The sequence below is a fragment of the Pongo pygmaeus genome, chromosome 23 (genome assembly GCF_028885625.2).
Source record: "Pongo pygmaeus isolate AG05252 chromosome 23, NHGRI_mPonPyg2-v2.0_pri, whole genome shotgun sequence".
Taxonomy (NCBI): Eukaryota; Metazoa; Chordata; class Mammalia; order Primates; family Hominidae; genus Pongo; species Pongo pygmaeus.
Genome location: NC_085931.1, coordinates 54,451,158 through 54,463,904, shown reverse-complemented (window position 1 = coordinate 54,463,904; position 12,747 = coordinate 54,451,158). Strand labels below are relative to the sequence as shown.

At 53.8% G+C, this 12,747-nt stretch overlaps 1 protein-coding gene across 2 annotated transcripts in view; it reads right to left on the bottom strand.

Annotated features, from left to right (window-relative positions):
- Nucleotides 1-492: 492 nt before the first annotated feature.
- Nucleotides 493-12,747, bottom strand: part of MPPED1 (metallophosphoesterase domain containing 1) — a 93,918-nt gene continuing 81,663 nt past the window's right edge. For both annotated transcript variants that reach the window (XM_054470027.2, XM_054470028.2), the window contains exons 5-7: nucleotides 8,572-8,687; nucleotides 5,447-5,560; nucleotides 493-2,831 (exon numbers count right to left, since the gene is read on the bottom strand). In XM_054470027.2, coding sequence (XP_054326002.1) covers nucleotides 2,713-2,831; nucleotides 5,447-5,560; nucleotides 8,572-8,687 — 349 coding nt within the window. In that variant the 3' untranslated portion in view covers nucleotides 493-2,712. The remainder of the gene's footprint in view (nucleotides 2,832-5,446; nucleotides 5,561-8,571; nucleotides 8,688-12,747) is intronic.

The following is a 12,747-nucleotide window of genomic DNA, read 5'->3' as shown; positions in this document are numbered from 1 at the left end:
TGGAGGGATGAGGGATGGATGGATGGATGGATGGTGGAAGGAGGGGTGGATGGTATATAGAGGGATGGATGGACAGATGGATAAAAATGACAGAACTTTTGCAGCTTGGGGGCTTTCAGACTAGGGTCGTTGTACCTGCCAGTGTTTCTCCTGGGCAATGTCTGGACCCTATGTTTCACAGGGGCTGGGCTGAACATGCCATTTCCAGGAAAAGTCCAGCGCTAAGGCCTCTGGAGGTGTTCTGTTTTGGGAGACCAGGCAGCCAAGTATTTGTACACAAGAGGACCCAGAACTGCCCACACCACCACCTCTGGGATCCCCCCGCCCCTGGGGAGGTTAAAGCAAGCAGAGGGACACCGACTGCTGCCACACAGGAGGTCTTCGGCCTCCAAGCTCTGTCCAGGCCTCAGCATTCTGCAAGAGGACACCACGCTGCCCCGACGTGTCCCAGACAACAGCCAGAGATTTGGAAGGAAGAGGCGCCGCGTGGACTTCTCTTTTTACAAAGACTTTATTGTCTGACATGCTTGACAAAAAAAAAAAAAAAATTACAGCCACAATCAAGTTACGCCAAAATGATTGAGAAGCACGCCGTCATCTTCATATCTCGAGGACTTTTAATGAATTTTCTCTTAAAGTAACAGCTGCCTTCATAACTTTTCTTTTCCACATAAAAATACACCATATTCTGAAGATACCTTAGGAAAAATTTTTTTTTAAGTTTATAGTTCTTGGTCCACATAGAAATTGAGTGGAGCTGGCACTGAAAGGGCCTGCTTTTCTCCACCCGCACACATGCCCTGCGCCTGGGGCATCAGAGAGACCTCATAAACATCCCTGGCTACAGGAACCCCTTCAGCCAAATGGGATTCCTGGAGCCCTGCATCCCACGGCGCTCAGCTTCAGCCAGCCCGACACAGTGCTGCTGCTAGGCTTCCAGGGAGAGCAGCCCCACCCCTCGAGAAGCCCAGCTCAGCGTGGGCAGAAAAGGACTCCCAGGATGCTAGGATGCTGCACCTAGGGTTCAGGACTCCTCAGAGCTCAGACCAGTTTTGAACAGGACCCTTAAAAATAAAAATACAATAAAAAGAGCCTTGGACCATGCATTGCTTTGTAGGGACATAACTTGGGGTCATGGCAAAGTGAGGGCAGTGAGGCCAGAGAACAAGGGTCAGATCCTGCCTCTGCTCCTTTTGTGCTGTGAGCCCCCAGGCAAGTTACCACACCCCTCTGGCCTCAATTGTCTCATCTCTAAAATGGGACTAAAGTACCTACCTTGAAGGACCATCTGAGGATGAAATGAGACTATATCTGCAAAAGGGTTCACGGTAGGCTGGTTCCCAGGGCTGGGACCTGGGTGAGGGAGTGACACCCTTCTCTCAGATGTACAATGTAAAGGGGGTGCAAAAAAAGTCACCAATCAGGACAAATAATGCTACTTTAATGCAATGTGAAAAATCAAAGTAAATGCGAAAAAAGTCCATGATGAACAAAATATTAAATAACGACAGAATCTGACCCTGAACTTGCCCATTTCTGCCTGACTGCCTGCCCCCCTCATCTAGGCCCTACTGGTTCCCACCACCGCCCTGGCCCCACCCCCTCCAGTCCTAATTCAAAGAAGAAAAAGAAGCTGTCCAAGGTGGGGCTGCTGGAGCCTGGGGCCCGCTCGGTCCCTGTCACCCTCCTGTTCACAGGGCCGGCTGGTCCTGGGCTTCCTCGGCTGCAGGCATGCCAGACAGCCTAACAGTGCAAGGGAAGCCACACCAAGGAACAGAACCTCACTGCAGGGCAGAAAAGAGAAACACAGGACCCACTTGGTTCAATTAAGAGGGGTGCGTGCGTGCATGTGTGTCGGTGCGTGCCTGGACATGGGTTCATGTCCATGGCAGGCCTGCTGCAGCCTAACCCTCCATCCAGGCTACCGCGTTCTACAGAGCAGTGTGTTCCCCGTGGGACCAAGCGTCATCCCCCCATGACTGGGAACCCTCTCGCTGGTCCTGGGCACACATGCCAGTGGCTCATTCTGTAGAACCAGCCCCCATCATCCAGGCTCCGAGTGAATGCCTAGGACACTCAGGTCATTGTTCAAGTCAACAAAAATGCCTACGGGAAGAAAAACGGGGGAACAATGCCAGGCAAACTGCTGTGGGCCTGGCCAGGTGTGGTCTGAATTCCTGAGATGTCCCTAAATGCTCCCTCGGAGGGCCTCCGCCTTGGGCCTGTCTCCTCCCTCACTTGGGAGGAGAGCAAGGACTGTCTGTGTGCAGCTCACGAATCCTCCCACCCATCCCTAACCCAGGGGCATGCCGCCACACAGACCCGTGGTTAGAGGGAAATTTTGTGTAACTTCCAAAACCCATTCAAGAGCAACAGCTTCCCAAACCAGGAGGGCGCCCAAGGGAGAAGAATGAAGATTTAGTCATTTCCCAAATACGACAGGGCCATGAGCTTAGTAGGTCCTTTAACGAGGTACACGCAGGATGTACACGCAGAAAAAGTAAATGAGCACAGAACCCCTGATGGGGATGCGCAGGGTCCCAACTCCAGGTGACAGAAGGCTAAAGAGTCATTCCAAGGCCCTGACCTGCCTGCTAGGCCAGTCCCCGCAGCCAGATGGGTCGTCCAGGCAACTCAGCATGGAAGGAACAGTGGCCGGGCCAGGCCTGTGGAGCTGACACGGGCGGGCAGGGCAGGGGCAGTGAGGAGCAGTCAGGAGTTCCGGGGTGTGGGGAGGTCGATGACTATGGGCGGGTTCACGGGCTGGTAGTTCACAGTGCATATGGACGCATTCACATAGGTGGTCGTCCCATCTGCCATGACACCATACCCTGGAAAGTAAGCACATGCCCATCAGGCCAGCAGCCAGAGCAGTGAGGGTGGTCAGGTTGGTGTGGCAGTCACAGGGCACTCAGCCTCTGTGGGCTGAATGTGTTTGGGGCAAGCTAGTAAACTCTCGAGGTCAGTCCCTTCATCTGTAAAATGGAGATAATAATGATCCATGACACTTCCAAGCCTGCTATGAGGATTATATGAGATAATTATCTATGTACTGTGCTCGGCCCAGTGCCTGGCACATGAGAAGCACACAGTGAGTCATCATCATCGACATCATCTTCACCACCATCCTCATCACCATCACCACCACCACTGTACCACCATCATCACCATCAACATCATCATCACCACCACCCTTATCGTGATCATCACTATTTTTCACCACTACTACCACCATAATCATCATCACTAATGTCATAACCATCACTATCATGATCAACATCATCATCACCAATACCCTTATCATCACCACCATTATCACCACCACCACCGCCATCACCATCATCAAAAATGCCATCATCACCATCACCATCAACATCATCATTACCACGCTTATCATCACCACCACCACCACCATCATCATCATCACTAATGTCATCATCATCACTATCATGATCAACATCATCATCACCAACACCCTTATCATCATGTTCACCATTACCTCCACCACCATTACCATCACCATCATCATCATCACTATCACCATGAACATCATCATCATCACTACCCTTATCATCACCACCATTATCACCACCACCACCGCTATCACCACCACCACCGCTATCACCACCACCACTATCACCACCACCACCGCCATCACCACCACCACCGCCATCACCAACATCATCAAAAATGCCATCATCATTACTATCACCATCAACATCATCACCACCCTTATAATTACCATTCATCACCACCACCACCATCATTCATCACCACCACCACCATCACCAAGAATGGTGTCATCACCAATGCCACCATGATCATCATCACTACCCTTATCATTATCATCATCACTATTATCACCAGCATACCTATCATCATCACCATTGTCATCATCACCACCATTGCGTTTACCATTATCATCATCACCATTGTCATCACCACCATCATTGCGTTTATCATTATCATCATCACCACATCACCATTGTCACCACTACCATCATCATCAGTATCATCATCATCATTGACATTATTACTATCACCATCATCACTACCCACACCACTGAGAACATGGCCATCATCTATCATTATTGCCACCACCATCATCATCATTACTACTATCACTACCATCCTCTCACCATCATCACTATCATGATCATCATTGTCGTGTACTTTCTCTGCCTCCCTCATACCCTCTTCTCACCACCTCTATTTGGTAGAATCCCCCTCATCCTTCAGCTCAGGTCATCTCCAAGATAGAAGGAACATTTCCCCTTCCCTGTGTGGTGCCGGGGGAGGAAGGGAGTGGTTAGTGGGTGGGTGAGGACCTATTCTTTGGAGTCCAATTGTGCCTGTCCAATTGTGTGGGGGTGTGGTTTGGGTCACAGGCAACTTTGGATATGATGGAGCTACATGTCCATAGTAGGGCCACAGAAAATGACAGCCATTAATATTATCCCACAGCACGTGAGCTGCCCATCTCTCCCAGGACCTCTCACATCCTGCTTTGATGACTCCTCTGTGCCTAGGGCTCCTCCAGGAGCCACTCCAGGACCAGGTGAGGTCTGATCACTCCTGCACCTTGACAATGAGCTGCAGAGGCCCTCAGGGAATGAATGGTTTGAGGCTTGCTTGCTTTTGAGCTGGAAAACGATCTGATGTGGACCAGGCAATGTGGAGGCCTGGGGTCCCTGGTCCAACCAGACAGAGGTTCAGGAGGCCAGGAGATGCCTCCGGGGGAAAACACGTCAGTCCAGACATCCCACAGCAGCCAATATGCTTCCTGGCAGGGATGTGACAGAGAGGCCTTGGGCAGGTGGGATAAATATCCAAAAGGAGCAAAAAAAGAGGCATCTGTGCCAAACTGGTGAAATGAGGCTCAGGTGAGCATGGCTGAGGTCTACTAGGGAATGCCTGCACACAGCAACAGGCCAGGGCGTGGCCGTGTGGATGATAGAACTGGAGCTGACATCATCCTCACCATCACAGGTAGTCCCTCCACACTTATTAAGCACCTATTCTATGCCAGGCCCCAGGAATAGAAGCAACAAGACAGGGCCACCAGTTTTAAGGGATTCATAGTGTGCCCACCAAATATAATGCATCCTCCATGTCGCGGCCCAAATGCCCCTTCCTCTGAAAACCCCCTGCCCACCTCCCAGTGGCTTCCCAGGCTGGAGGCACAGCAGAGTTGCAGGGCTCCCCAGAAGCAAAATTTACCCCCTAAGTTAGGCAGGATGTTGTGGTCATGTGGTCGTCTTCCTATTACTAAACATTTAGCGATAGCTCATTGACAGCCAGGGTGTGTATGGCAGTTAGCAGTTACAAAGCGAACAGTAGGAATGGGCTATTTATTTCCCTTCTGGCTGAACGGAGGGGAGGTCCTGCTGGAGGGTCCATTAGGAGCCCCTGGCCCGTGAGGTGCCTGTCTCCACTACGTACTGACCTTCGTGGATGTGGCCAAAGACATGTAGCCGCGGCTGGACGCGCCTCTGCACCGTGTTGAGCAGCTCCACGCAGCCCACCCGCTGCATCTTCTTGGGGACCCAGTCCAGGAAGCCTGGTATGGGGGAGACAACAGGAGGCCATGACGGGGTCTGTCCCAGCCCCTCACCACCCCACGCCCAGCAGCAGCTTCTGCAGCCTGGAAGAGGCATGGGGCTTCCGGACTCCGGCTTTGCACTCTCCCTGAGCAAGCTCTCCGGAACCCTGCCCTGCCTCAGGCTTCAGGGACTGAAACCATTCAGGACCTTGAAGCCTCACCCTCCTCCTCCATAGGGCTGCAGTGAGGGCCTCCTTGAAAGAGCTTAGCATGGGCCAGGCACTTGGGGTGGGGTGCTCAGTAACTGCTAGCGCCCCCCAGACCATCTGTGCTCGAGTGGTCTCAAGGGTGGCATCCGCCCACCGCAGAGATCAGCAAACGGAGGCCAGAGAGGGACGGGTGAGTCCCAAAGGCAGGCACCCTGGTGGTTAGTTGCAGAGCAGGGCGTCCTGACACACAGCCCAGGAGTGAGATTTCCATGTCAGAAACTTCCTAAACAGCCCAGACTCATGAGCAGAAACTTCCTCTGTGGGTGCAGCATCGCTCACGTGGCTGCGCCTGCGCCTGCCCCCGCTGCCAGCCTCCTGGAGCCGCCCAGATGGTGGCTGCTTAGTATCCTCACATGGCTACACAAACGGAGAAGAATTGATTACTCCAAGCAAACAATTAGGGTTCATGGCGGCCCCTCTCTGTTTGGGTGAGCAGAACAGGTTTCTGCAACTGCCAGGAAGGGGACAGGGGAAGCTTCCACTCAAAGGCCCAAATGAGCGGCAACAGGCATAAAGAGAAGACACAGACAGAGATAGAGACAAAGATGAGGGAGGAGGAGGAGGGGGAGAAGGAGGGGAAAGCAGAGAAAAGAGTCCGGGAATGGGTTGGGCACAGGCTGGGGGCAGACACTGGGGTGAAGTCCCAGGCTCTGCTGCCTACTGGCTGTGTGACCTTGGACAAGCCACTTAACCTCTCTGTGCCTCCATTTCATCCAACAGAGTGCTGGGCTGGGCACTGGGATCCCACCATGCATGAGGCAATTCTGGAGCGTGTGTTGTGGGGAGGGTCTCCAGCACGTCGGCGCCCTGGCGCGCACAGTCCGGAGATGATGCAAGGGCAGCACCAGCTGGAGCGCCTGGCACACGGGCAGCCCTGAGACAGGAGCCGGGCGGTGTGTGAAGGGGCCCGGGCGGGGCGTCCGGAGAGCAGGAAGCCAAACGACACCATGTTTGGAGAGATGGATGGATGGAAAGGAGAGAGGGAGAGAAAGAAGGAAGAGGGAGGAGGGGAGGAAAGAAGGAAAAAAGGAGCTAGGGAAAGGAGGGAATGAAAAGAGAAGGAAGAGAACAAGACGCCTTTGCTGCTGAGCCTCACTGTCAGTGACCAATGACACCGAATGTTGACGGGAACCGTCCCAGGACTCAGGCGGCTTCGGGGGGGGTGACACGCACCCGGCTACAACCTCCCTGTGCTGCTTAAATCACACCAGGGCCCAGGCCTCCGCTTCCACCTGTGAGGGTGAGGCTGGCAAAACCTTCCTTTCCTGGACTTTGTGAGGAGGCAGAGGGGCCATGGGGCACTGGCTGGGTACGGGCACAAAGTGGTATCAGGAGTTTCTTCCTGAACTGGTGTGTGAGCCAGTGACACTCGAGCTGTCCTGCGCCTCACCCCACAGCCTCCCCCATGGCCTCTGGCCTGGACACCCTTCCCCTCGCCTTCTCTACCTCACCCTCCTCCTCCAATTCTGGGATCACAGCTTGTGCAAGTCCCCCATGCAGCCTAACAGCAGTCATCTCTCCTGACTCCTCAAGCTTCCCTCACCCCTGAATGTCTCCCACGGGGTTTGGCTGTTTCTGAACCCTCTACCCTGCCGCCTGGGGGCCCTCCAACCCAGGCACACACTGCAGGGGTTATCCTGGACCAGTGTCACCCAGCACAGGGACTGGTCCCAAGCACTGAGGGAGGGATGGTGGGTTTCTGGAGGTGGCGGTGGGAGCAAGACACTGATATGGGCCGAACTGCTGGGAGACTGAACTTCATTCAGAGGACTGAGGGAGCCACAGAGGGTCACAGAGGGGTGGCACAGCACACATAAGGATACAGAGAACTCCCTCCTGCTGATGTAAAGTGAGTGGACTGGAAGGGGCAAGACCTTCACCTCCACCACCTCCATCACCTCCATCACCACCTCCACCACCACCTCCATTACCACCTCCATCATCACCACCACCTCCACCACCACCTCCATCATCACCACCACCTCCACCACCACCTCCATCATCACCACCACCTCCACCACCACCTCCATCATCACCACCACCTCCACCACCACCTCCATCATCACCACCACCTCCACCATGACCACGGGAGAGAGAGAAGACATTGTCCTGGACTGAGGCGGGGTCAGCAGCTTGAAGAGAAGGGGGAGTGGGAGGCAGTTTGGAGGCGGAATGGGAGGGATGTGGTGATGGCCAGGCTGTGGGAATGAGGAAAGGAAGGGAACTGAGAAAGCCCCCAGAGGGGACAGTGCGGGTGGGGGAGGCAGTATGCAGATGAGGGATAACCTCAGTGTGGATTGGGTGGTGGGGTGGGGGCAGAGAGGAGAGATGGGAGGTGGTCTACAGGCCCTGGGGATGTTGGGCTGGGTGGGGTGAGGAAGTGGGGACCCCAGGTTTCTGAGGGAGTGAGGGCTGCCCGGAGGAAGCCCTGTGCAGGGCTCTGGTGATTTTCAGCACCCGGGACTGGGGTCTGCAGAGGCATAAGCCGAAGCTCCAGGGTCCCACCTGTCAAATGGGTGGGTGATTCTGGCCTCCTGTGCTGTTGTGAGGAGCCCACAAGGTAACAAGTCAAGCCTCCTGCTCTCAGTGGGCACTCAGGAAATAAGAGGGACCATGGTGCGACGTGTCCTCAGTGCCCCAGCAAGTGGGTCTCAGAGCCCCTCCACGGCTCCCCTATACAAGCCCAGCCAGACCCCCATCCCAGAGCCCACCCACCAGCCCAGGTGGGCGAGCTGGAGGGCCAGGCAAACAGAGCCTTACCCAGTGGCGGTCCATGGGTTATCAGGATGTCTACGCCTTCGGGAATGAGGTTCCATTTCTCCAGCAGGGCTTGGCCTCGCGGGAGGTTGAAGCCCCAGCCATAGAACCAGGGCTGCCTGTAGAAGAAGTGCAGGTGGTTGAGGGAGGGTGGGTGAAGGTGCAGGGCGGTCACAGGGAAGGCGGAGCTCCCCACGGGCCAGGGGGCCCTCAGGACCAGCTCGCTACCTGGAGACCCAGGGAACGTCTCCACCCAGGGAAGGCAGGGACTCACCAGGACTCTGACCCACTGGCGGGCTGCGGGTCCCCGGGGAATTCTCTTTCCTGTCTCCTGTCTCCTGCTTACCTGCAGTTTCTGTTTTTCTGTAAGTATTATTTACATAACCAAAAAAAAGAAAGCTAAATACATATATATATGAACATATATATATGAACATATATATGTACATATATATATCAGCTTCTTCATAAGACCTTTCCTGCTCCAAGCCTTTCTAAGAAAATCCACAGGGAACATTATACATTCTCCAATACTCCCACCCCCACCCCCAGGAAGATGCCCCTCCATCCTCCCTCCCCCAGGCGGGGTATGTGGACCCCCAATCAAAAGAGAGCAGATTCCAGGTGTGGACTGCTCATTCTTGCTTATACTGGAAGCTCTGGCCAGGGAGTCCAGGTAGAGTTGAGCCCATCCCCAGCTGGGAGGGTGGGGCCAGGTGGACCTAGACCATTAAATGCAATCCCAGCCTGGTAGCCTGCTCCCCAGCCAAGACCTGGACCCATCAGTGCCAGATATTCCCCCTAGTCAGTTCAGTGGTACACACATCACCTAGATCCTTCCAATTGCAGGGAGTCTCTTTTCAAGGAGAAGAAAAGTGGATACTATCATCCCTGTGTATAAACAGTGAGCGTCTAGCCTTGGGAGCTGTCGGCAGCTGTTAAGCTACCCAAGAAACAGCTGGATCAAACTGGACCAGACACCCACCCTACCTCAGCACTTCCCAATTATATGGGCCAACACAAAGCCATTTGAACTGGGTTTTCAGTCATTTGCAACAAAAGCATCAGAATCATCCCTTAGGTTTCACCCATGCATGATTCCACAAGAATGGGCCCTTTATGTCAACAAAGTAACCAGCATCACCACCTCCAACACCGCCACCTCCACCATCACTAGCACTTCTACCATCAACAGCACTTCCACCACCACCTCCATTACTAGTACCTCCTCCTCCACCACCACCATCTCCACCACCACCACCTCCAACACCGCCACCTCCACCACCACTACCTCCACCATCACCTCCACCACCACCATCTCCACCACCACTACCTCCACCATCACCACCTCCACCATCACCACCTCCACCACCACCACCTCCACCACCACTACCTCCACCATCACCACCACCTCCATCACCACCACCACCACCATAACCAGCACTTCCACCACCACCTCCATTACTAGTACCTCCTCCTCCACCACCACCACCTCCATCACCACCTCCATCACTACCACCACCAGCACTACCACCACCTCCGTCACCACCACCACCACCTCCACTTCCATCACCACTTCCATCATCACCACCTCCATCACACCTCTGTCACCACTACCAGCACCTCCATCACCACCACCACCTCCTCCCACCACCTCCATCACCACCACCATCACCACCATCACCTCCATCACCACCACCACCACCTCCATCACCACCTCCATCACTACCACCACCATCACCACCACCACCACCTCCATCACCACCTCCATCACTACCACCACCATCACCACCACCATCACCACCATCACCTCCATCACCACCTCCATCACTACCACCACCATCACCACCACCACCACCTCCATCACCACCTCCATCACTACCACCACCATCACCACCACCACCACCTCCATCACCACCTCCATCACTACCACCACCATCACCACCACCATCACCACCATCACCTCCATCACCACCTCCATCACTACCACCACCATCACCACCACCACCACCTCCATCACCACCTCCATCACTACCACCACCATCACCACCACCATCACCACCATCACCTCCATCACCACCATCACCACCACCATCACCACCATCACCTCCATCACCACCTCCATCACTACCACCACCATCACCACCACCATCACCACCATCACCTCCATCACCACCTCCATCACTACCACCACCATCACCACCACCACCACCTCCATCACCACCTCCATCACTACCACCACCATCACCACCACCATCACCACCATCACCTCCATCACCACCTCCATCACTACCACCACCATCACCACCACCACCACCTCCATCACCACCTCCATCACTACCACCACCATCACCACCACCATCACCACCATCACCTCCATCACCACCTCCATCACTACCACCACCATCACCACCACCATCACCACCATCACCTCCATCACCACCATCACCACCACCATCACCACCATCACCTCCATCACCACCTCCATCACTACCACCACCATCACCACCACCATCACCACCATCACCTCCATCACCACCTCCATCACCACCACCACCTCCATCACCACCACCACCACCTCCACTTCCATCACCACTTCCATCATCACCACCCCCATCACACCTGTCACCACTACCAGCACCTCCATCACCACCACCACCTCCTCCTACCACCTCCATCACCACCACTACCTCAATCATTGCTATGATCTAAATGTTTGCATCCCCCCAAAATTAATATTTTGAAATCTAATCCCCAAGGTGCTAGTACTAGGAGGTGGGGTCTCTGGGAGGTGATGAGGTCATGAGGGTGGAGCCCTCTCAAATGGGATCAGTGCCCTTATAAGGAGAGGCATGAGAGATCCTTGCTCCTTCCACTATGTAAGGAAACAGCAAGGAGGTGCCATCTATGAACCAGGAAGTGGGTCCTCACCAGACATGGAATCTGCCAGCACCTTGATCTTGGAATTCTAGCCTCCAGACTGTGAGAAACACACTTCTGTTGTTTAGAATCCACCCAGTTTATGGCATTTTCTTGTAGCAGCCCGAATGGTCTAAGACAGCCACCATCACCACCACCACCACCACCACCACTGTGAATCAAATTGTGTCCCCCAAAAAGATGTGTTGCCAACCCCCAGGACCTGTGAATATGACCTTATTTATAAAGAGGTTCTTTGTAGATGAAATCAAGCTAACATGGGGTCATACTGGATTCATGTAGATCTTACCTCCAATGACTGGTGTCCTTAAAAGAGGGCCATGTGATAACATAGAGACACCGGCAGAAGGAAGGACACCAGGTGACAATGGAGGTAGAAACTGAAGTGACACTTGCACAAGCTAAAGAACGACCAAGATCACCAGCAACCATCAGAAACCACGACAGTGTGGCCAAGGATCACTAGCAACTAGGAATACCAGCAACCATCAGAAGCCACGACAGCGTGGCCAAGCATGGTGGCTCATGCCTGTAATCCCAGTGCTTTGGGAGGCTGAGGCAGGAGGATTGTTTGAGCCCTCAAGTGCAAGACCAGCCTGGGCAACACAGTAAGACACTGTCTCTACAAATATATTTTTAAAAAATTAGTCGGGCATGATGGCGCACACCTGTAGTCCCAGCTACTCAAGAGGATGGGGTAGGAGACGACTGCTTGAGCCCAGGAGGTCAAGGCTGCAGTGAACTGAGATTGTGCCACTGCACTCCAGCATGGGCAACAGAGCAAGACCCTGTCTCAAAATAAAGCAGCAGCTAGAAGAGTGGCCCGGAAGAGTTTTCCCTCAGAGCCTCCCAAAACGAACCAATCTTGTGGAGGCCTCTGTAGGCTTCTGGCCTCCAGAAACGTGAGAGAGTGAATTTCCGTTGTTTTCACCACTGGATTTGATCCTCAGTTACACAGCCCTACACAGTAATGCAGTTGCCATCCCCACATCACCTCCCCGCCTGCTGCCCTGGGACGACCTTCACCCTTGCAGCACTGTTGGCCAGATAAGTCTCCTTCTACATGTTTTGTAGATGAGAAAATTGAGGCCCAGGGGTTGGAAAATAAAAATAGTCACCAGCATTTCCTGTGCACCTACTGTTCTGCCAGGCCCCAAATATGTACATTACTGGGATGGGCTCAGCTGTTACAAGAACCCTGTGAAAGAGGGACTAGCATTATTCTCCTTTTACAGATGA